The sequence below is a fragment of the Oncorhynchus kisutch genome, linkage group LG17 (assembly GCF_002021735.2).
Source record: "Oncorhynchus kisutch isolate 150728-3 linkage group LG17, Okis_V2, whole genome shotgun sequence".
Taxonomy (NCBI): Eukaryota; Metazoa; Chordata; class Actinopteri; order Salmoniformes; family Salmonidae; genus Oncorhynchus; species Oncorhynchus kisutch.
This window is the reverse complement of record NC_034190.2, coordinates 19,793,548-19,818,958: the sequence shown is the minus strand read 5'-3', so window position 1 is coordinate 19,818,958 and position 25,411 is coordinate 19,793,548. Positions and strand designations below refer to the sequence as shown.

The 25,411-nt window shown below is 45.1% G+C and overlaps 2 protein-coding genes across 2 annotated transcripts; one reads left to right on the top strand and one right to left on the bottom strand.

Moving 5' to 3' along the window:
- The first annotated feature begins 8,877 nt into the window (after positions 1 to 8,877).
- LOC109907282 (hairy/enhancer-of-split related with YRPW motif protein 1-like) lies at positions 8,878 to 12,128 on the top strand. Its single transcript, XM_020505160.2, has 5 exons — positions 8,878 to 9,159; positions 9,374 to 9,449; positions 9,572 to 9,655; positions 9,887 to 9,968; positions 10,343 to 12,128. Exons 1-5 carry the CDS (start codon positions 9,074 to 9,076, stop codon positions 11,089 to 11,091), a joined length of 1,077 nt encoding a protein of 358 aa, XP_020360749.1. The 5' UTR covers positions 8,878 to 9,073; the 3' UTR covers positions 11,092 to 12,128.
- Positions 12,129 to 14,917: 2,789 nt separating this feature from the next.
- On the bottom strand, positions 14,918 to 25,321 carry LOC109908551 (stathmin-2-like). Its single transcript, XM_031793161.1, has 5 exons — positions 24,877 to 25,321; positions 18,719 to 18,814; positions 18,246 to 18,424; positions 16,242 to 16,433; positions 14,918 to 15,967 (listed from the first exon to the last, which is right to left on the bottom strand). Exons 1-5 carry the CDS (start codon positions 24,893 to 24,895, stop codon positions 15,908 to 15,910), a joined length of 546 nt encoding a protein of 181 aa, XP_031649021.1. The 5' UTR covers positions 24,896 to 25,321; the 3' UTR covers positions 14,918 to 15,907.
- Positions 25,322 to 25,411: the final 90 nt, after the last annotated feature.

Genomic DNA, 25,411 nt, shown 5'->3' with positions numbered 1-25,411 from the left:
CTGCACATGTCTACTCTCTACCCTCTACTGGAGAGCAGCATGTTCACCAGAGAAACCAAGCAGCCAGCAGGGAGGGAGAAACAGTTCAGAGTGTGAAGTGTGTAAGGCCTATATGCACTTACATTAGACGTGAAGGATGTTGTCTTAAAAGCAGTGCTTTAATATACAGCACTGTTATGTATGACGCCAACAGGCATTAGATTAATAACAAAACAAATTGATATGATTGACGATTGTTCCAGAATGTTTCTTTAAATGGTCTTAGAAGGGGATGCAGACAAAGGAGCTTAAAACAGATTCCAGAGAGATTGACTAGACGTTCTGGTCTGAAGCTACTGTAATTAGGGTCAGGATAGCAACATTGATGTGGTTGTATCATAACAAGCCTAGCAGACAGTCATGGCTTATAGACGGGAGCACCAGGAGAGCACCAGGAGATCACCAGACAGACAGAACAAGATGAAAGAAGAATAACCGTTCCTGCCCTTCAGGCTCTCACTCTCGCTCGCTCTCACTCTCTCTCTTTATTTCTCTCTCTCTTTCTATCTCTCGCTCTCTCTCACTCTCTCTTTCTCTTGCTCTCTCTCTCTCTCTTCCTCTCTCTCTCCCTCTCTCTCTCTCTCTCTCGTTCTCTCTCACTCTCTCTTTCTCGCTCTCTCTCTGTCTCTCTCGCTCTCTCTCTGTCTCTTTGTCTCTCTCTCACTTTGTCTCTGTCTTTTTGTCTCTTTGTCTCTCTCTCTCTCTCTCTCTCTCTCTCTCTCACTCTCTCTCTCTCGCTCTCTCTCTCTCAAATTCTCTCTTTGTCTCTTTGTCTCTTTGTCTCTCTCTCTCTCTCTCTCTCTCTCTCTCTCTCTGTGTATTTCTTTCATCCCCCCTTCCCTCTGTCAGCATCTCCTTCTCCTCCATTCCAGACAGATAGACAGTCCCCTCACGGTCACGGCAGCGAACCACAACATGCAGAGGGTTTGCCTTTTCCGGTTGCATCTGCTACCCTGGTCCTACACCGATCCTGCCCCGGTCCCAGCCCCTGAAGGCAGACATTTCATGGGATCACACAAGCAGCGCTGGTTCTCAGCCATACCAGTGAGAAGGAGGATGTGGAGGGGCTTTCACACAACCTGGCTTCTGACCTCCCCATCATTACCAGGGTCAGGGGGCTGCAGGGGGGCCCACAGCCTTCCATGGGGGCTGCTCTCTCCCAGGCCGCCACGCATCAAAAGGCCATTTAGTCAGGCCAAATGTCAAACACTAGCATGTTTTGATCGTAGAGTCGTTATCAAATTAGGCGATGAGTGAGAACGGGTGGGAGAGTCTATGTGTGTGTGTGTGTGTGTGTGGTGTCTGAGAGTACTGGGAGTAGTACTGGTAACATCAGCAATTTTTCTGGAAATTTTATTATAGCGGTGTAGTAAAAATAACACAATGAAGGTATTCAAAGATGCAACTCATTCTAAATTCTAAAATGTATTCCAAATACGCTTTTGCCTCAAATGACTTCACCACCAATACATCAGATTGGATTGCGTTTCATCTATCACCATGTCAGTCAAAGTGCTAAAATGAACACGGACAATCCAGTCTTTTGCTCATTGCCCTAGCCCTCACACATACAGATCCAGTCTTTTGCTCATTGCCCTAGCCCTCACACATACAGATCCAGTCTTTTGCCCTAGCCCTCGCACATCCAGATAAATCAATCACATGTATTTATAAAGCCCTTCTTACATCAACTGATGTCACAAAGTGCTGTACAGAAACCCAGCCTAAAACCCCAAAAAGGCAATGCTGGTGTAGAAGCACGGTGGCTAGGAAAAACTCCCTAGAAAGGCCAGAACCTAGGAAGAAACCTAGAGAGGAATCAGGCTATGAGGGGTGGCCAGTCCTCTTCTGGCTGTGCCGGGTGGAGATTATAACAGAACATGGCCAAGATGTTAAAATGTTCATAGATAACCAAATAGGGTCAAATAATAATAATAATCACAGTGGTTGTTGAGGGTGCAACAGGTCAGTACCTCAGGAGTAAATGTCAATTGGCTTTTCATAGCTGATCATTAAGAGTATCTCTACCGCTCCTGCTGTCTCTAGTGTTGAAAACAGCAGGTCTGAGACAGGTAGCACGTCCAGTGAACAGGTCAGGGTTCCATAGCCGCAGGCAGAACAGTTCAAACTGGAGCAACAGCACGGCCAGGTGGACTGGGGACAGAAAGGAGTCATCAGGCCAGGTAGTCCTGAGGCATGGTCCTAGGGCTCAGGTCCTCCGAGAGAGAGAAAGAGAGAAAGGAAGAGAGAAAATTACAGAGAGCATACTTAAATTCACACAGGACTCCGGATAAGACAGGAGAAGTACTCCAGATATAACAGACTGACCCTAGCCCACCGACACATAAACTACTGCAGCATAAATACTGAAGGCTGAGACAGGAGGGGTCGGGAGACACTCTGGCCCTGTCCAGATCAGTCTGTTGCTCATTGCCCTGGCCATCAAACATACAGATCAATCTTTTGCTAATTGCCCCAGCCATCAAACATACAGATCAATCTTTTGCTAATTGCCCCAGCCATCAAACATACAGATCAATCTTTTGCTAATTGCCCAAGCCATCAATCATACAGATCCGTATTTTGCTCATTGCCCTAGCCCTCAATCTTACAGATCCGTATTTTGCTCATTGCCCTAGCCCCCAATCTTACAGATCCGTATTTTGCTCATTGCCCTAGCCCTCAAACATACAGATCAGTCTTTTGCTCATTGCCCTAGCTCTCAAACATTCAGATCAGTCTTTTGCTCATTGCCCTAGCCCTCAAACATACAGATCAGTCTTTTGCTCATTGCCCTAGCTCTCAAACATACAGATCAGTCTTTTGCTCATTGCCCTAGCTCTCAATCATACAGATCAGTCTTTTGCTCATTGCCCTAGCTCTCAAACATACAGATCAGTCTTTTGCTCATTGCCCTAGCTCTCAATCATACAGATCAGTCTTTTGCTCATTGCCCTAGCTCACAAACATACAGATCAATCTTTTGTTCAATGCCCTAGCTCTCAAACATACAGATCAGTATTTTGTTCATTGCCCTAGCCATGAATCACACAGATCAGTCTTTTGCTCATTGCCCTAGCACTCAAACATACAGATCAGTCTTTTGCTCATTGCCCTAGCCCTCAAACATACAGATCAGTCTGTTGCTCATTGCCCTAGCCATGAATCATACAGATCAGTCTTTGGCTCAATGTCCTAGCCCTCAAACATATAGATCAGTCTTTTGTTGATGAGAATACAAAGTGGAAAAGCAAACTTTTAGCTTATTTAAGGTTTAAAAAGGATACTAATTTCCACTTTAACATGTCAGACTTAATTTCCCCTAAAGACAATGTATAAACCCCTACAAAAAATGTCCATTAATTATAATCCACATAATAGATGGGTCAGCTGACAACGTCACGAAAACAATGTGCACGCTTCCATGGAGCAGAAGTAAGTGTGTTGTGATTCTGGGTGGCCAGATTTCTAGCAAGAATGACACTGCCATGTGGGGAATCAAAAGTGGCTTGTTTCAGCATGTTTCATCATGTTATTGATACCATGTCTTGATTTGAGGTGTTTTGACTGATTTCATATCAATGCAAATATGGCTAAAATTCGCTGGCTAGCTAACCAACAACTGTAACGATGTATTTGAGAGACAACAAGTGTTCATTCTGAAAATGTATTTATGTTTTCAATAAACAGTGGAGAAGAAATATAGCTTACATGTTATCAAAAGTCTAAGACAACCCTGTCTGTTTTTCCCCATTGTTGAGCATGCCTCGGTTTTGTTGCTAACCAACGAACCCGTCTATAATTCATATATCCTGTTGCTGCAGGATTATTTTCCTGCTGTAGCAAACTGGCTCAAATTAAGGTCCTACATTTGTACCTCCGGTCCCCCAAACCAGACCAGAGATGAAAGAACCCCCCTCCCAAGGGGAGAGTCTGTGGTGTCTATGCATCATGGCCACCCACCAGGAGTCAGACATGACTCAGGCCAAACCTGTCGACCCACTTCCTCGACTAGAAACCCCCTCCAGCACAACACATATGAAGGCGTCTGGGAAGAGCCTGCCGCAGTTGCATATTTATAAGAGGGGCCATTCTAAAATCAACAAGCACAGTCAAATATTCCTGGGAAATAATGAAAATGTAAAAAGTGAAGCATTGTGTTCTCATTGGACAGACTTTGGCATCGTACACCCTTTTTAAGGGTACAAACGGCCATGTTACATGTGTTAATAATAATGCTGCATTTATAATCCGTTTCTAACGTAGTTTCATCCAACAAGTGGATCCAACAAGAGGCCGTTATGATGCTGCATTGAAAATACAGTTGATGTCAGAAGTTTACATACACCTCAGCCAAGTACATTTAAACTCAGTTTTTCACAATTGCTGACATTTAATCCTAGTAACAATTCCCTGTATTTTGTCAGTTAGGATCACCACTCTATTTTAAGAATGTGAAATGTCAGAATAATAGTAGAGAGAATGATTTACTTCAGGTTTATTTCTTTCATCACATTCCCAGTGGGTCAGAAATTTACATACACTCAATTAGTGTTTGCTAGCATTGCCTTTAAACTGTTTTACTTGGGTCAAACTTTTTGGGGAAAATTCCACAAGCTTCCCACAATATGTTGGGTGAATTTTGGACCATTCCTCCTGACAGAGCTGGTGTAACTGAGTCACGTTTGTAGGCCTCCTTGCTCGCACATGCTTTTTCAGATCTGCCCACAAATGTTCTATGAGATTGAGGTCAGGGCTTTGTGATGGCCACTCCAATATCTTGACTTTGTTGTCCTTAAGCCATTTTGCCACAACTTTGGAAGTATGCTTGGGGTCATTGTCCATTTGGAAGACACATTTGCGACCAAGCTTTAACTTCCTGACTGACTGTCTTGAGATGCTGCTTTAATATATCAACATAATTTCCCTTCCTCATGATGCCATCTATTTTGTGAAGTGCACCAGTCCCTCCTGCAGCAAATCACCCACACAACATGATGCTGCCACCCCCGTGCTTTACTGTTGGGATGATGTTCTTCGGCTTGCAAGCCTCCCCCTTTTTTCTCCAAACATAATGATGGTCATTATGGCCAAGCAGTTCTATTTTTGTTTCATCAGACCAGAGGACATTTCTCCAAAAAGTACCATCTTTGTCCCCATGTGCAGTTGCAAACCGTAGTCTGGGTTTTTCATGGCGGTTTTGGAGCAGTGGCTTCTTCCTTGCTGAGCGGCACCTCAGCTTATGTCGATATAGGACTCGTTTTACTGTGGATATAGATACTTTTGTACCTGTTTCCTCCAGCATCTTCACAAGGTCCTTTGCTGTTGTTTTGGGATTGATTTGCACTTTTTGCAGTACGTTAATCTCTAGGAGACAGAACGCATCTCCTTCCTGAGCGGTATGACGGCTGCATGGTCCCATGGTGTTTATACTTGCATACTATTGTTTGTACAGATGAACATGGTACCTTCCGGCGTTTGTAATTGCTCCCAAGGATGAACCAGACTTGTGGGGGTCTACAGTTTTTGGCTGATTTCATTTTCCCATGATGTCAAGCAAAGAGGCACTGAGTTTGAAGGTAGGCCTTGAAATACATCCACAGGTACACCTCTAATTGACTCAAATTATGTCAATTAGCCTATCAGAAGCTTCTAAAGCCATGACATCATTTTCTGGAATTGTCCAAGCTGTTTAAAGAAACAGTGATTTTAGTGTATGTCAACCTCTGACCCACTGGAATTGTCATACAGTGAATTATAAGTGAAATAATCTGTCTGTAAACAATTGTTGGACTTGTGACTTGTGTCATGCACAAAGTAGATGTCCTAACCCACTTGCCAAAACTATAGTTTGTTAACAAGACATTTGTGGAGTTGTTGAAAAACGAGTTTTAATGACTCCAACCTAAGTATATGTTAACTTCTAACTTCAACTGTACATGCCAATGGGAAGTGATCCTCTTGACTTCAGTCAGTCAAAACTGGGGCTGACATAAATATGGGGTGTGGTAGGTTGACAATGAAAGACAGAGGTGGCTCTTGAACCCCTCCCTTGGGGGAAGGAGACAACGTGAGAATTGGCATGGGTGTCAATGGGTTACCACTTGAACACATCCTCCAAAGGCATTGTGTGTTAGTGTGTATGTGTGTGTCTGTGTTTGTGCATGTGTATGTAGATGACCAAACACGGCCAAACAAACAATGCCCCCCCTACCCCACCCCACACACACACACACACACACACACACGTCTCAGGGAGAATTAGCCAGTGCTTCCTCTCCCAGTATGTGGAGACAAAGCTAGCCTTTCCTCTGTGAAACTTAATGCACAGAGGTTATTTATAAACAATAACATGTGGTCTCCACTGGTCCTTGTGACTGAAGAATGACGTGTCGGCTTGTTCATTGTTTCCATCAGGGAACATCTGTCTGGACTCCGAAGAGCCTCACGTCGTTGTTGGACATCTTATCCCATGTCGGTTAGAGAGCCTGTGTGTGAGGAAGAGCCCTCAGAGACGGAGGCTATTAGACGAGGCAGACAAAGTAGTGTATTAAAAGAAATAGAAGGCCATTTCAGAAGCTCCCCCATTTATTCCTCTGGGGCCTCAGAGAGAGTCCAGAGGCATCCATTTATTTGGGCCCGGGGGACTTGTGGCTTGTAAATGAAGTCAGATGATTTCTTGATTGTTGTCTGTTTGTTGCATCTCAGTTTTCAGCAAACTGAAAGAAATCAGTCAAAGAGAGTTGAGAAAAAGGAGGATCTTTGAAGAAGGATTCTCTCTTGCTTTGAACTGATCCTCCAGACGCTTCATGTATCAATTAACACCTCCTGGAATAATAACATTATGACATTTGAGTAATAAAGTCCTGGAGTAAACTACACCGTGGGTATGTGTGTCAGACAGTCGGATGACCTACAACCCCCAAGACAACCACACAGCGACTGTGTGTGTAGTCTTAAAGTCAGAGGACACAAACCACCAAGCCAACATGAAATAAGACTGTTTGAGCTTCAGTCTGATTGGCAAGCGCAGGGGGGTTGAGGGAAATGATGTTGTGTCACAGCCACTACCTCGGCTGGATGTGTGTGTGTGTGTGTGTGTCCGTGTGCGCGCGCGAGCGTGTGTGTGTGTGTGTGCATGCGTGCGTGCGCCTCGGTTACCTTCAAAGGCAGCCATCTGAAAGGCACTAATCACAACATGTGATGAGCCTGGAGAACAAAGCCAACAGGCAGAAAATAACAGCAGCGTGGGAACCCTCAGTGAATTTGAAATACAACAGGGAGAGAACGAAGCCCCCCATCCCACCCACCCTCCGACTCACAGCCCGCCAAGCCTGCCTGCCTGTTGCCACACTAACAATCAGCAGCAGAATGTGGAAGTGTGTGTGTGTGTGTGTGTGTGTGTGTGTGTGTGTGTGTGTGTGTGTGTGTGTGTGTGTGTGTGTGTGTGTGTGTGTGTGTGTGTGTGTGTGTGTGTGTGTGTGTGTGTGTGTGTATGTGTGTGTGTGTGTGTGTGTGTGCGTGCATGCGTGTGTGTGCGTACGTGCACGTATATGTTTGTGCCCCCCTGCCACGCCAACAATCAGCAGGCAGCAGAAAGGTGGGAGTGTGTGGGAATGCGTCTGTCTGTGTCATGTCTGAACTCGAGGCTAGCTGGCTGAAGGCAGCAATAACAACAACATGAAAACAGCCCTAAGAGCTTCCTCTCATTCATGTTTCTTACCAAGGCAGCTCGTCTCCTGGCCTGATGACTATTATGCATGCTGCTGACTAGGGTTATTAGAGATAAGGATCAGGGATTCATAGACTGTCTCAGAGTAGGATTTCTGATCTAGGATCAGTTTTTCCTTTCAGATCATAATGAGTAAGATTATATGGACAAGGGTCAGGGGGCAAACACTGCTGATGTACTGTATGGTCCTCTCACGTTTCTTCCTCTTATCAGAATCTTTATAGGGCAGCCAGCCAGCGTATGATCAGGTCACAGTGGCAGGAGGTGGGGGAACATGGCAGGCTGTCATTCTGAGAGACAGCCAAGACCAGCAGAAAACATGTGACCACATGTGTGTGTGTGTGTGTGTGTGTGTGTGTGTGTGTGTGTGTGTGTGTGTGTGTGTGTGTGTGTGTGTGTGTGTGTGTGTGTGTGTGTGTGTGTGTGTGTGTGTGTGTGTGTGTGTGTGTGTGTGTATGACTCATGAAAACAGGTCAAAAGGATCAGCAAGAGCTTAATCTGCTTGTCACATGAGGAGAGGGGATATACAAACACACACAACAATGTCTGTCAAATGATTTGGGAGTGTGGCCATTATTGGGACCCAGAGAGGGTGTGGTGTGGTGATGACACACTGGAGAAGCTGGCCTCCTTTAATTGCATTATGCCTTTTGTGTGGCAAAGTCCTCATCCTCTCCAGTCCCTAAAGCATCTTTACCGTGCATCATGTCCGCTATGGGTAAGATTAGACTTCATAGTTTCCTCTTGAACACTGGCTGTCCTTTAGATGAGTTAGTATTGGATTACAGGTTCACACGCTCGCCTCTAGACCGCCCGTCGCCCCGACCAATTGCCCCATTCATTTCAAACGCCGGAGACTGCCGTCGCCCCTGATTGGTTATCAGCGTTGGGCTAAGAAACTTTCCCACGGCAAGCGCGTGGTGACAGCAGGCCAGCCACTCCTCACAACCGGGACAGACAGCCACAGTACTCGGGAGGGGAGGGGGGTTGACAGTCACGGACCGAAAGTCTATTGGACCCCTGTCAAAATCATTCAAAGGAGTGGGGCGTGTTTAGGCCGTAGAGTTCCCTTGCAACTGTGCTGTCACTCAAACCATAGCTGACTTATAATTGGCTAGTTATGGTGCAATGCCAAGCCCCTTCTGGCTGGCAGTGATGTAGAAATGATACCGTGGGAAAGCTTGGTCCTTCAAACGGATGAGCTCGACGCATAGCTGATAGACGCACAGAGAGTCGGAGAATTGAAGACTTGGACCATACTGTATTGTACTCTGAACGAAGGAAACACAACAGCGGATAAAAATGAAAAGGAATCACGATTTTAGCTCCTCGGACAGCGAGCTGGACGAGAACATTGAGGTTGAGAAGGAGAGTGCCGATGAAAATGGGTAAGATTGTGTCCAATATTTTCGTTTCATTGAATTATTATTATATGTTCCGAACCTACGTTTCAAGGATCTTACTCCTGTATTGCTTTAATATTGTTTATAAGAAAAGACGTGCAAAAATGTTTAAATATATTTAGCACTTTGGTCATTTCCGAGACCGGATGTGCGTTAGTAACGCACATTAATACAATAATTGAATGTGTTGTTCTTTCAGGAACATGAGTTCTCCCCTTGGGCCGATGTCTCCAGCAACAAAAACTCAAGTGAATGCGAGGAAGCGCCGTCGAGGAGTGAGTACATTTCTTGTTAGAATGGTCGTGCGTAAAAGTGTGTAATACGCACGTTTTTACACCAACTAAATTCTCTATTTTTTTCAGTGACTGAATGTTCCAATCGCTCATGTCTCCTACAGATCATTGAAAAACGTCGCCGTGACAGAATCAACAACAGCCTCACCGAGCTGCGCAGACTGGTCCCTAGCGCGTTCGAGAAGCAGGTAAAATCTGATCCCTGTGTCATGCGTAACACAATCGCCTTATCAAAAAGTTTGACAGGATACGGCAACGTGCTTTGAACTGGTAGAGAACAGTTAAAGTTTATAAACCTTCCACATGTTTTTAGAAAATAACGAATAATAATTTCCAGTATATATCTTTAATGATTTAAACGATATTCAATACCTTTTTATTCGTTTAATTAATGTGCTTTCTGTCCCGAAATCCTTCAGGGTTCAGCTAAACTGGAGAAAGCAGAGATTCTGCAGATGACGGTGGATCATCTGAAGATGCTTCATGCTGCTGGAGGAAAAGGTGTGGTGGAGTCGTTTGTACTACAATAAATTACCATAATACAATAATTACTGTATCATGAAAGGAAACAATATTTTTGAACTGACATAATATTGATTGACTGTAAAGTTATTGATTTGTATAATATCTTTCTCTTCACTGAGTTGTTCTGTAAACTCAAGCTATGTGCATCTCATTAAATATTTGAATAAGTCCGGCAGGCATAGCACAAGACACCTGCTTTAGTTTCTTTGCTAACTTGAACTATCTTCCTGGATTGTCACACTCATTGTTATTAGTAGACTTCAGTAGACTTCCTTTATTCCTGCTCTACTTGTTTGGTGGTATTGTCTGAAAACACTTAATTAACCCTGCTTCTCCCCTCTCCCTTCCAGGTTACTTTGATGCCCATGCCCTGGCCTCGGACTACCGGGGTCTGGGCTTCAGGGAATGTCTGGCTGAGACGGCCCGCTACCTGAGCATTATGGAAGGCCTGGACAGCACTGACCCCCTGCGGATCCGCCTGGTCTCCCACCTGAACAGCTACGCCTCCCAGAGAGAGGCCCACTCCGTCTCTGTTTCTGGACTGGGCCACCTGGCATGGGGCTCGGCCTTTGGGTCTCCCCCCTCCGCCCACCTGGCCCACCACCTCCTCCTCCAGCAGCAGCACCATCAACACCAGCAGGGGGCGACATTACCGTTACCACGCAGCGCCTCCAACAGCTCTCCGTCATCCTCCTCTTCTACTTCTTCTTCATCCTCTTCTTCCTCCTCCTCGCCGATAGAGAGAGAGCCTCGCTCCTCGCCCCATGGCCATGCTCCCAGCAGGCTTAGCGGTGCCACCCCCCTCTCTGAGCACAGTCACGCCCAGGGGGGTCCTCTCCGTGTGTCCCCCAGTGCTGCCCCCCTCCCCCCAGGGCTGAACCTCACCGTGACCTCCACAGTCGCCGCTGCAGCCTCCAAGCTCTCCCCTCCCCTCTCCCTGTCCTCCCTCTCCACCCTATCGGCGTTTCCCTTCCCCTTCAGTGCCTTTCCCCTGCTGTCCCCCGGCACCCTCAGCCCCCCCGTCCACACCCCCTCCAGCCAAGCCAGCCTGGGGAAGCAGCCTTACCGGCCCTGGGGCATGGAGATAGGGGCTTTCTGAACAATCTTTAACCCCCCTCCACACTGACTAAACTGACCAAGTAGATGGCTAGAGAGTGCACCATCACTACGAACTGAACTGAACTCACCAGCTGAGCTGGACCTTTCCATGGCCAAGAAGATGTTGTTTTTCTATCATACCATATCAACATTCTATAAAGGAGATAGCTATAGGAATACCATTTTTTATTTTCCTAGAAATTGCGTTTTTCTATGATGTTGACGAAAGAGGGAAACAATTATAAGAGAGCAAACAAAGTGATTGTTTAATTAACAATATTGAGTTATCTATGTGTTGTCTGTTAATGGGCTTTGCTTCTCCTCCCATAGTGTGTTCAGCCTGTAAGGGGAACATTTCACAGATGGTCAGGCTGTCAATCAGTCGCCCATCAAGTTCTCTGCCAAATTGTCCCCTTTGTGTTCCCATTGAGCCCTGGACTGTACTTGTATCTCCCAGAGAGAGGGAGCGAGCGAGCGAGAGGGAGAGAGAGAGGGAGAGAGAGAGGCATGGAGAGGGAGGTCTTGATGGTGCCCTTTTTATGACATTTTATTGACTGGAAGAACTAAAACCAGGTGTTTGTTTGACTGTTAGAATTTATCCGGAACCCTCTTGTTTTCCATTCATTTGATTTGCATTCTCTGTGTGAGTTTCTATCGCAGCAAAATCTCTCTGAAGTAATGTATTTACAGTCATGAGTCAAGGGTGAGGACAACAGAGAGTTAATATCCTTAGACGTGATGTCTACAGAGGTCACAAGACCCTATATTTCTGATTGTTAGCAGATTGCAGTCAAAAAGTGGTAGCTGTACAATTGTTTAACATGAAACAACATACTGTCATAGCGAGCTGAGCAGGCAGCTATTGAGATGTATGGAACCAATTGGAATCGGTGTAATAAAAAAATGCAATGCTTTTTCAAAGAATTACAATACTAGTTGGTCTGAGACTTGCAACAAAAATTCTTTACACTCCTTTGCATTCAAATATATTATATGATCCATAAAAAGTGGTGGAGGCGTGACACTCTTCTCAATTAAAACTTTTTTTATTTTTATTAATAGGCAAATTATCATATGATATCATTTTCAAACATAGATGCCAATAGGAACAATCGCTCAAACACACTGCAGTATCCCTGTACCTCTATATAGTCATTGCTCAGTGATATCTAGACTACATATATCCCCTATACGGTCCAATTCTAGATTGTTTCCGACCATATCTCTGTGGATTCTATGGCGAGTCTGTGACAGTAATAGCATCCCCTCTTGTATAAGATGTGTATTTTTACCAAACCTCAAAAGTGATTTTGTCATAAGTGTTTTGTATAAAAAAAGCGCTGATAAATCTGATTTCTCAGCTTTCTAATAATGATATACTGTGTGTATACATGTACACTAGAGATGGGATGTATGTAAAGAGAGAGTGCTGGGATGGCATGTGAGGTACTCTATTCCGTCCTTCACTTATCTATCTGTGTGACTTATCTGCAATAAAAAGCTATGAGAAAATTAAATCCATTGTTTGCTCCTTCTGTGTCCCAAACTATGGTGTGATTGAGATCGTGTGGAGAAAGACACATTTTAATAACGATTTCTGATATTCAAAACTCAACCCTCCCTATTTATATCCATCTTATGACTGCCTGCAACTGTTGAGATTCTCTTCCTTATTTATTTTAATTGTTAGATCAATCTTTCACCAACATTATCCAACATTTCCGAAGTCTGTTTAGATAAAGGAAGATATCGTTGTGATTAACAGTAGTAATATCGACTTTGACTCCACACTGCTCTCCATAGGTAACAGTGGTAATAGTCCCTGCTCCAGTCCATGTCCATGTCCCTATCTGTCCCTACGCTGCTCTCCGCTGTGCTGTGAGACAGTCGACGCCCGGTCTCAGCCACAGCCTCTGGGTCTCTTGATTGCCTCTCTGTGTGTACAGGAAGCGATTAACAACGAGGGGATGTCCTGGACAATGGCAGCTTGGCTGGCCCTACCGCGTGGGAAGAGAGGGAGGAGGGAGAGAGGGAGGAAAGGAGAGAGGAGGCTAGAGGAGAGAGAGGGGAAACAGAGGGTAGTGTGGGAGGCAGAGAGGGAAGAGAGGGAGAGGAGAGGGAGAGAAAGGGCAGTGTGGGAAAGTGGGAAAAGAGAGAGAGAGAAAGAGTTGGAAAGAGAGAGTGTGATAGACATAGGGGTGTGGGAGAGGGTAGAGAGAAAGAGAGGGAATAGAGAGGGAAAGAGAGCAGTGTGGGATAGAGGGGAGAGGTAGGAGGGAGAGAGAAGAGAGAGCACAGTGCTGCTTTGTCCCAGAGCTATGGTTGCAGCCCACTCTCCTCCCGGTGTGCTTGGCTCCCACGCTCCCCCAAGTTACTGTTGTTGCTGCTGCTGGGACGCCCGTCAGAGGAGTGATAAAACAGAGCCTCCTCCTCCTCCTCCTCCTCCTTCGCCTTTCATCAACTCTCTGCCAAATCATCCTCCTCTATCTCACCCACCCTCCTATCCCTCTCTCTTTCACTCGGTCTCCATCCATCCTCCTCCTCCTTTCATCAACGCTCTGCCAAAATATGCTCCTCTCCTGTATCTCTCCCACACCCTTTCCCTCCTTCTTTCTCTCCCTCTGTCTCCATCCATCCTCATTATCGTTCTTCCTGTCGTTTGTTTGCCAGACTCGTAAGGTGATTCTCATCAGTAACTATGGGGGAAGAGTCTACACTACAGAGTCTAGTATTGTCTCATGTAAATCCTACAGGCAATTCTGGATTTACTTTATAGTGAAGGGTCAAGGTGTTACAACACTGCCAATTGCTATCTTTTGTCACCACCTGCTGGTCATATGCGATTCTACAACTGTGGATGATGATCACTTACTTTCCTTGGCCATGTCCATATTCAGGCTCATTCAGAGACTGAGTAATAAATATAGTTATATTATAGAAATAATACAATAATACATACAAACAAATATTAATGTGACAGATGAATCTGCATTTGTAATTGGACATGCTCAAAAACAATTTGAATTATTTTTGTCTTCTTCCAAGCTAAAAAGACAATAGATCAGAAATAGAATAAGCACACACACAGCCAATATCATTCACAGAACCCCAAACCTTTATTAACCACAGGTTGCTCACAAAGATATATGCGGAGGGGGGAAACACACAAACAGGAAGAGAGAGAGGCAGGCAGATTCATCACCATGGACAGGACGCTGTGATGTCATCAGTATGTGACCGATGGTCAGATATACAGCTCCAACTTCCTGGCTGTGCTCACTGTGCTCCCCATCACACACGCACACACAATCCACCCACCCCTCCTGAAACACACACACACACACACACACACACACACACACACACACACACACACACACACACACACACACACACACACACACACACACACACACACACACACACACGACCTGTATACACTTGCATGCACCCTTTGCAGATGGCCACTGTCTTCCTTTGTCATGTTAACACATCTAACATCATCTAGCTGTTATTTGAAGTCTATGTGTTGATTGGCTTACATGTTGCCCACTTTAGCTGTTTATGCCCTTCGTATGCCATAGTCTGCTGTACCCAGTTAAAAGCTGTTTAAATACTAAGAAGAAGGTACAATGATTCATTCTCCATAGTGCGAGAGTTATTCTACGATTCTCCATATATAGTGTGAAACCTTCCTAGTAGCATTTGGCATTGGTTCCTCTCTGGTACGACGTGAAAGAAATGAGAGGGCCCATAAGCTTGTAGGACATGGATGGATCTACCATTGCCTCTATGTTAGCCGCTATATGAGTTTGTAGCATTCTAGGCACGATTACATTATCTACATGTCTAAGATGGTACATACATGCTGAGAGAGTGATTGACAGGGGACGCAGGGGGTCTTGGGAACCAGGAAGGATCATAACATCCCTCTGTGACATCATGGTATGAGCCAGGGATGTCATGTGACCTCTGCAATGCCCAACTGACAGAATTTAGCAAGCTCCTCTTGAGCGACGTGTCATGTTTGCCAAATTTCTCAAAATGTGTGTGTGTGTGTAAGTGTGTTTGAGAGTATGTGTGTGTGTGTGCGTGCATGTGTGTGTGTGAATGTACAACTGTATGTAAGAGAGTGGGGGATCAGAAAGACAGACAGGAGAAAATCGGCTCATAAATGCTATAATAAGTCTCCTGAAGTCTAGCTAGTCTCTCTTCCAGGAGTCAATGTGCAGCTTGCATTCTAATCATCCCCATACTGACTGACTGACCGACACAGACACAGACACAGACATGGTCAGAAAATAACCACCGCAAACACACGTCAGCTAGCTGGCAAACTCACAACATCACAGAAGCCTGATAGTACAAGAGAAACTGCAAACGTTTTTTGTTCCGAGAAAAACTAAACAACAAAGTACATCCATAGATAGAGAAAATGATCCAATCGCAAACTGCAATACTTTAGCTGTATTATCATACTGTATATAACAAAAAAGGAAGTATTTACAAAAAACAATACCCACTTTCACTTGGTTGGCTTCTCTTTTTCTTTCTTTTTCATCATTTGAAATTGAGCAAACACATTCTTTTATAGGGAGGAGTGGGAGACATTTTCATATTTGTTTGTGATCCCCCCATTTGCTAACGCTGTTGGTGTGGGCTGGCGGTGGGTGGGTTGGTCATCCTCCTCCCTCAAGGGAGGGGGGGGTTGTCTGATGCTGTGGGGGCTGTAGTAGTAGGGGGATCGGGGGGGGGGGGCTGTCGGGGGGAAGGGTGGCTGTAGGGGGGTATGATGGTCGGTGGCGCCCCTCATCTGCTCACGCTGTCAGCTCTTCCCTCAGCTCTTTGTTCCTGCGCACCACCTGGGCATGCCTCTCCTGAGGACAACACAGAGAGAGATGCTGCCATGTTGGACATACCAGAAACCTCTTAATACTGACCCTGCCCTGAGACTCTCTGATTCAATTCTGTCAACTTACTGTCCTCGCCCTTTCAGCTGATATGTTTAACTACAATTGCCAGTGTTCCATCCTTGAATGATGCCACCAGCCCCTACCTATCACATCGTACCCTTCTATCTTGTCCAACCCTTCCATTCACCTGGTCTTGCTGTCTCCACCTACAATTTTTCCCACCAAGCTCTCCTCTCACCTTCTCCTGCAGGCGCTCCATGATGGAGGCTAGGTAGGCCTGGCGGTTCTCCTTGATCTGCTCCATCTTCATGGTAAGCTTCTCCTCTGCCATCTTGCTGAAGTTGCTGTTCTCCTCCATGGCCTTGAGCAGCACGTCCCTTTCGTGCTCCCGCTTCTCTGAAAGGGCCCTGAGAACCTGGGCCTCCTGGGACTGAGGAGGGGACGTGATAGAGTAGAGTAAAGTAGAGTAGGGTACAGTAGTGTAGAAAAGAGTAGAATAATATGAAGTAGAATAGAATAAGGAATCCAAATAGAATAGAATAAAGTAGAATACAACAGAATAGAATGCAGGTGGAGGCCAAGACACAAGGTTGGAAGAAGAGGGGAAGAGTTAGATTTATTATTGTTCCTTTGCCTGATGAAGGTACTCATTGCTTAGTAATAATAAAGTAAGTGTAGGAGTCCAAGTCTAAGCCAAGCTAAGGTATAGGCTAAGACAGGCTAAGGTATAGGCTAAGACAGGCTAAGGTATAGGCTAAGACAAGCTAAGGAATAGGCTAAGACAAGCTAAGGTATAGGCTAAGACAAGAAAAGGAATAGGCTAAGACAAGCTAAGGTATAGGCTAAGACAGGCTAAGGTATAGGCTAAGACAGACTAAGGTATAGGCTAAGACAAGCTAAGGAATAGGCTAAGACAAGCTAAGGTATAGGCTAAGACAGGCTAAGGTATAGGCTAAGACAAGCTAAGATATAGGGTAAGATAAGCTAAGGTATAGGCTAGGACAAGCTAAGGAATAGTCTAAGACAAGCTAAGGTATAGGCTAAGACAAGCTAAGGTATAGTCTAAGACAAGTTAAGGTGTAGGGTAAGACAAGCTAAGGTATAGGCTAGGACAAGCTAAGGAATACACTAAGACAAGCTAAGGTATAGTCTAAGACAAGCTAAGGTGTAGGGTAAGACAAGCTAAGGTATAGGCTAAGACAAGCTAAGGTGTAGGGTAAGACAAGCTAAGGTATAGGCTAGGACAAGCTAAGGAATAGACTAAGACAAGCTAAGGTATAGTCTAAGACAAGCTAAGGTGTAGGGTAAGACAAGCTAAGGTATAGGCTAAGACAAGCTAAGGTATAGTCTAAGACAAGCTAAGGTGTAGGGTAAGACAAGCTAAGGTATAGTCTAAGACAAGCTAAGGTGTAGGTTAAGACAAGCTAAGGTATCGGCTAAGACAAGCTAAGGTGTAGGGTAAGACAAGCTAAGGTATAGGCTAGGACAAGCTAAGGAATAGACTAAGACAAGCTAAGGTATAGTCTAAGACAAGCTAAGGTATAGGCTAAGACAAGCTAAGGTATAGTCTAAGACAAGCTAAGGTATAGTCTAAGACAAGCTAAGGTATAGTCTAAGACAAGCTAAGGTATAGGCTAAGACAAGCTAAGGTATAGTCTAAGACAAGCTAAGGTATAGTCTAAGACAAGCTAAGGTATAGGCTAAGACAAGCTAAGGTATAGTCTAAGACAAGCTAAGGTATAGGCTAAGACAAGCTAAGGTATAGTCTAAGACAAGCTAAGGTATAGGCTAAGACAAGCTAAGGTATAGGCTAAGACAAGCTAAGGTATAGGCTAAGACAAGCTAAGGTATAGGCTAAGACAAGCTAAGGTATAGGCTAAGACAAGCTAAGGTATAGTCTAAGACAAGCTAAGGAATAGACTAAGACAAGCTAAGGTATAGGCTAAGACAAGCTAAGGTATAGTCTAAGACAAGCTAAGGTATAGGCTAAGACAAGCTAAGGTATAGTCTAAGACAAGCTAAGGTATAGGCTAAGACAAGCTAAGGTATAGTCTAAGACAAGCTAAGGAATAGACTAAGACAAGCTAAGGTATAGGCTAAGACAAGCTAAGGTATAGGCTAAGACAAGTAAGCTATGACAAAGTTTGTCCCAAGTGTAATTTACTAGCGTGATTCAGTGTGATTCAGTTTTGGAATTAAGTTGTCGGCTTATGCTAAGGTAAACTGATAGATGGTGACTCACTCTCCTCCGGTCCTCAGCGGCCTCCAGCTTCTTCTGGATGTCCTCCAGAGAGACTTCCCTCTTAGGGGGCGAGGTGACACAGTGGGCTGCGTCCGACACCGGGGAGGGGGGCTTCAGGATCACCTCGAAGGCCTGGCCAGAGGCACGCTTGTTGATGGGCTTCACCTCCATGCCTGCTACTGCAAGGTGAGAAGTGTATGTGTGTGTGTGTGTGTGTGTGTGTGTGTGTGTGTGTGTGTGTGTGTGTGTGTGTGTGTGTGTGTGTGTGTGTGTGTGTGTGTGTGTGTGTGTGTTTGGTAGAGGGGGGACAGATGGAGGAAAACCACAGAAGGAAACTCAAAATGCTGCCTTAGTAGTATTAATATTACCCCAATCAAACTTTCACTTTGACAGAAAATTGCTTCTTCGTTGCCTTTACAGTAAGTTGAAAGTGATTTGAAACACTAAAAAAGTCAGGTGACTCTTCTGCATACCTTGGAACTCTCCCATCAGGTTCTTGCGTGCCTCAGGGTACAGACAGGAGCAGAGGAGAGATAGGACAGAAATCTCCTTCATCTTCTCTTTGTATGCTGTGGGGAACACACACACACACGCACACGCATACACACACATGCGCGCACACACACACACACACATCGTTAACCCACTTTCTCCTCCTCATAAATGATCATCCCACATGGCAACGCCATCTTTAGATGTTTAGGAAAATAAATATTCAGCAAATCCTTAAATAGAAAAGAAAAACATGATAATCAAAGGCGGTCTAGTGAGATGAATCAGCCTGAGGTTTCTAAGCCCCATTTTGTGGAGCTTTGTTTGTGCAGACTGAAGGGAAGTGGGATGGCTGTGTGTGTGTATGTTTGTGTGTGTGCATACTTGCGTGAGAGGGTGTCTGCTGTGTCCTCATATGGTCTGAACGGTTGACCACCTCCCCACAGCATTCATTCTCCATTCATCATTAGCTATGCATTTCATTTCAGCATATAATTGATTTACTTAGCTAGCAGGCAAGCTACCCTCCTTGTCTGTAGCTAGCACTGGTAACATCCAATAGTAATTTAACAGCAGGGGTAGCACCTAGAGGCTGAATGATTATGGCTGATGTTGCCAAAATATCCTAGCCTGGAATCCAAACTGTATTGCACTATTTCAATATTATTGCACTTTAGGATAACAGGCTACAAAGTTCCTGAGCTTTGGCACCCAAATTGGGACTAGAACCTACTGTAGCATCCCCATGAGGCAGCCAGCAAAGATGGGAAACTACTGTATCATACTGCAGAAAACACTCTGGCTCTCGTCCTCCTGACTACTGGTCTGTAGTGGTCAGTACAGTGTGTATTGGAGGCACAGTCATAGTCCAACCGGGCACCTCAACGTGCCAAACAGCACCCAAGCCTCTATGATCTATCATCCACCACACGCTGTGGGCTGCAGGGCTGAAAATTGCTACATCGATCACTGACTGATTTCCCTGGCTGGGAGTCAAAACTGAGCAAAATAAGGCTGAGATTTACAGTCAGACAGCTTCTCCATGGAGGAGAGAAGTGTAGCTAGTGCCTACTGCAGCTCTGCTGTTGCTCAACCATCCAAACCCTCTCCCTGTCTTTCTGTCTGTTTGAGTGAAGTGTTGCTAGTGCCCACAGCAGTGGTACTGCACAACCAGACAGCTCTCAGCCTAGCAGACGCCACGGGAAATCAGATCAACTCTCACATGTTGCAATAGCTCTCTGACTCTCCGATGGGCTTGTTAACCCCTCCCAAAAGAAAAAGAAAATAAGATAAAAGAGGGGATGAGAAGAGGAGAGTAGAGAAGAGGAGGACTGTGTTAACTCTCTTGTTAACCCCTCCTTCCCAGAAGAGAAGGAGAAAAGGAGGACTCGGTTAACTCCTCCCATAGAGAAGAAGAGAAAATTAAAGGGGGGTGAAGAGGATGAAAGGAGGGCTGGTTTGAGCTGGCTGACTCCCACAGGGATGGAGGGACCTCAGGGCAGGCAAATGGATGCTACTGACTTCGCTGAGGTAGTGGAGGGGATTTTCATTTGTTATTACTGGACCAGACCATCTCTACTGGTGGCCCGCTGGACGGATGTGTTTGTGTGTGTGGGTGTGCCTGTGCGGGTGCAGTTGTGAGTGTACGTGTGTGGGTGTAGGTGTGCATGTGTGTGTGTGGGCGTGTGTGTTGGCTGTCACATCGTCATTAAGAGGGCAGTGTGTGTGCCGGGAAACACAGGCAGCAGCCATTTTCCCTTCATGACATCTTGTCAGTGATGTGAACAAATGGTGGTTTAGTGGAGAAGATTTTGTAGGTTAAGTTTTAATGAGCAGGTAGTTGTGTCAACTTTCTCTTATCCTGGTCTTACCCTGGCCTGTTGTGTGTTTTGTTGTTTAGTGAACGATGTCAACACATTTAGTTGAAGTGATTCAATATGGGCCTTGTCCTTATGTGATGTAATATAGCTTTATATTAAATACATTTCTAAACTAAACATTGCTATTCTATTATGGTGAACTAAAACCACACAATTCTACAGTAAACAAATACATTCCTTTTTATGTATATGACTCTCGAAGGAAAATTATTTTCTCATTTCTACCGCAAGATCTACACTGAACATCTTCTCTTATCCCCATGGAGATCTCCTCCTCACCACGGAAACAGAGCCAGTTGTTACGTTTCCTGTTGTAATCCATCAGCATGAGACCACAGATCATCAATAACCTACCCCCTCTTCCTCCCCTTCTTCTCTTCTTCTTCCTCCTTTGCACTGGTGCTGTCCTGTTCTGCCAGTCCCTCCACCCCAACCCAATACTGTCCTGTTCTGCCCATCCCTCCACTCCAACCCAATACTGTCCTGTTCTGCCCATCCCTCCACCCCAACCCAATACTGTCCTGTTCTGCCCATCCCTCCACCCCAACCCAATACTGTCCTGTTCTGCCCGTCTCTCCACCCCAACCCAATACTGTCCTGTTCTGCCCATCCCTCCACTCCAACCCAATACTGTCCTGTTCTGCCCATCCCTCCACCCCAACCCAATACTGTCCTGCTCTGCCCATCCCTCCAACACAACCCATACTGTCCTGTTCTGCCAGTCCCTCCACCCCAACCCAATACTGTCCTGTTCTGTCTGTAAGCATCCCTCCTACCTAACCCAATACTGTCCTGTTCTGCCCATCCCTCCACCCCAACCCAATACTGTCCTGTTCTGTCCGTAAGCATCCCTCCTACCTAACCCAATACTGGGGCCTTACAGGTCTCGAGGGCCCAATAAGCTAAAACAGCAGCCTGACTGGACTGACTGACTGAGTGTGTGTGTGTGTGTGTGATAAAGCTCATCATTTAGTTTACAACCTAGCCTCTAGACAACAATATAATCAGTTGTGTAATTACAGCATTAATGGAGAACTACAGTGGAAATGGGCTATTGAGTGGGATTGTAGATGGAGGATATTATCGGCGAGGGAGGTTTCAGACATTAGTATGCATTGTTGAACACTGAAATGCAAACAACAGACCAATAAGCCTGAACCTAAACACGTTTTTAATAACCACACCCAATGAGTCATGTTCCCTATTTAGTGTAATGTCATCTAGACCTAATGTCATCTAGACCTAATGTCATTCAGACCTAATGTCATCTAGACCTAATGTCATCTAGACCTAATGTCATTCAGACCTAATGTCATCTAGACCTAATGTCATCTAGACCTAATGTCATCTAGACCTAATGTCATCTAGACCTAATGTCATCTAGGTCCAAGCACACCAAGACAGTCGTGAAGAGGGCACGACAAAACTTATTCTCCCTCAGGAGTCTGAAAAGATTTGTCATAGGTCCTCATATCCTCAAAAGGTTCTACAGCTGCACCATCGAGAGCATCCTGACTGGTTGCATCACTGCCTGGTATGGCAACTGCTCGGCCTCCGACCACAAGGCATTACAGATGGTAGCTTCCTGCCATCCAGGGCCTCTATACCAGGCGGTGTCAGAAGAAGGCCCTGAAAATTGTCAAAGACTACAGCCACCCTAGTCATAGACTGTTCACTCTACTACCGCACGGCAAGCGGTACCGGAGAGCCAAGTCTAGGTCCAAGAGGCTTCTGAACAGCTTCTACCCCCAAGCCATAAGACTCCTGAACACCTAATCAAATGGATACCCAGACTATTTGCATTGCCCCCCCCTTCCCCCTCATTTACACCGCTTCTACTCTCTGTTGTTATCATCTATGCATAGTCACTTTAATAACTCTACCTACATGTACATATGACCTCAACTAACCGGTTCCCCCCGCACACTGACTCTGTACCGGTACCCCCCTGTATATTATCTCGCTATTGTTATTTTACTGCTGCACTTTAATTACTTGTTAGTTATATTTCTTATTCTTATCTGTATTTTTTTAAACTGCGTTGATGGTTAGGGGCTCGTAAGTAAGAATTTCACTGTATTCGGCGCATAGGGCTAATAAAATTAGATTTGATTTGATTAGGATACAATTATTATTTTATCTGAGAGACATTGCGGATGATAGCCTCCCCTCTCTGGCTGAGATATTTGATTTCAGCTTTTGCTTAACCCGTATACATTTTATTCTACAACTGTTGATAGGTCTTGGGAAGTGATGAATACAGCTCTATGGCAACAAGACTCACAGGAGTGACTCAGGCAGAACTGGGTTCAGGGATGCACTCAGTGACACTGCAGAGGCTATGACCTCTGGGGGGCGCCATTGTCCCAGAAAGCTTTGGCCCCTTAACACAAAGAATGGGGAATAGATACCTGATAGCCACACCTAACTCATGGGCTTATCTGAGAGATCACACAGTAGGCACTGCATATATTATAAATTAACAAGGATCTTAATGTACGTTAACGTAAGCATTTTTGAGGTCCCTAGCCAAATCAGTAGCCAAGTGGGCAGAGAGCATACATTTGAATTTTGGCTTGTCATTTAATAGGCCTACCACTAAATGCCATTGGGAGGACGCTGTGTATGCCGCCCACAACTGTCAAATATCCTGTCTGTCTGCCTGCCTTTCTGCCTGTCTGTCTGCTAAAAATGCGTTGATCCAAGGCTGTAGGCAACATATTCTCATTGAATATTCTATAAACAACAAGTACACATTTCTAGTTCTATTACAATCACTGTCATTGACAGTATGGTACATAACCAAACCTCAACTGATCCGGCCTACGGCCCTGCCTGCCCTTGCGCCCACTGACGACGTCTATGACAATCATGTGCCCCGGGTGTCTGGCCCATCCCACTCGCCCAGTGTCTGTCTGCAACTCAATAATAAAATAAAAAAAATACAAAAACATAACTAACAGCTATGCGGCCAGCCGAGACATAACGAAACAGCCCGCTGCAGGTGCAGGCAGACGCCAGGACCTGACACAGTTAAATGTATTGCTCTCTGTCTGCACCCTCATCCACCCATCCATCACCGACCTAGTCATCCGGAATACAAGTAGTCCCTTGACCGTCGTCGCCATAGAGACGGGTCTCAACTCACTCAAAAGGGCCCTAAATCCGCATGAAAGTGCTCCATCAAGCATTAGACAATCTTGGATAAGTCTATACTATTTATACTCCCAAATATCTTAAAACATGTATCGTGACTGGCTGTAAGCAAATCAGGCCTAGCCATGCATTAAAATGATATCAAGACCAGGCATGAAATTCCCGGAATATGATGACACATTTCACTTCCATCCATTCCTCCATATAACCACATAGACATGTTTAGATCATAAATTGAATGACAGGGCACTCATCGGCCATTAGGAATAAATGTGACCATATGATTAGTATCCATATCGATTCGAGAGAAAAAAATCTAATTCTGCAAACGACCATTCATTTTCATTGCAAGTCGTCATTCTTCACCTGACAGCTTTAGCTCAGATGTAAAGTGTGCGGCTAGAGATTCATTTCTTCTCATGCATTCCTCTCATCATTCAACCTGATTGAGCATACGAATATAATAAATAGTAGCCCAGACTCTATAATAATATGTGTTAAGGTTTAGCCTAATTCTGCTCTGGGCTGGTGAGGAGAGAGAGAGACCGTGATGTTGGGTGCGGTCGTTCTGCATTATGCTGTTGTATGAGCATGTGTTGGTCTAAGGCGGCAGGTGCGGCAGCAAGCATCCACAAGAGCTTCTATCCTGCTCGAATAATCTCGAATAGAAATCCTATGTGTCCATAGGATTTCTTCAATCTAGGCTATGTATTCGCTTTACGCACAATGTAGAAAGGGAGATTGAATATCCCTATAATAAAATGTTATTGGGCTACTTAATCCTACCCTGTAGCCCACTATTATCAACCGACCCTGTTAATATAGAATGAAGAAAAAACAAATGCGTACAGTTCAGGTTCAATTGTAAACACAAGCAACATGATTGCGTCCATTTACAAGTTTAAAACTACAATATTTGTTGACGTGCGACAGACTTTGACCGCTCCCTTTAATAAATGCTTGGCAGTCTTTTGTGCCAAGGGTGTCGCCGCTGCATGCTCACACCGCATCCTTCCAGCCTCATGCAGAATCACCACCCAACGCTCTGTGACTGTCAACTCGTCCCCAAAACACAGATAAATAACGGTACATCGTTAGCTTACCAATTGCTGTTTTAGCCATGTCTGTCGGTTTGTGCGGCGTTGGTGCTGCTGAAGTGGGCTATAGGCTACTGGAGGGAGCGTGCGTCGCAGTTACTGATCGGTGCTTGGCGAAAAAAGCGAGCAAGGCACTGAGTCAGCAAGAACACTGTGTGGGGAAAGAGAGCACTGCGCGAGACAGCAAGGGGGCTGGTGAATTACAAGCGTCTATACGTGCTCAAGCAGATTGGCTACCGCGGTCCCCTGACGCGCATTTCCTAGGCAAGAGACGGTCGCTTTTTCCTCTAATGTTCCTGTGTAGGATAGCTCAAGTTGCCCCTATGAAAGGTGACGGGGTGGGTGTTATCCCTCTTTGTTTTCTCTAATGGTGCCGCCCGTAAATTAAAGTATTGTCAGAGATGGAACCGGTCCTAATGGCTCTTGTCCATGGTGCTGAAACGGTATCAGAGCGAGGCAGCCTACTAATAGATTAACTTAATGGAAATAGACGTTGAAGGTAAATTAAACGTAACTTGACCACAATGTATAGGCCTAATGT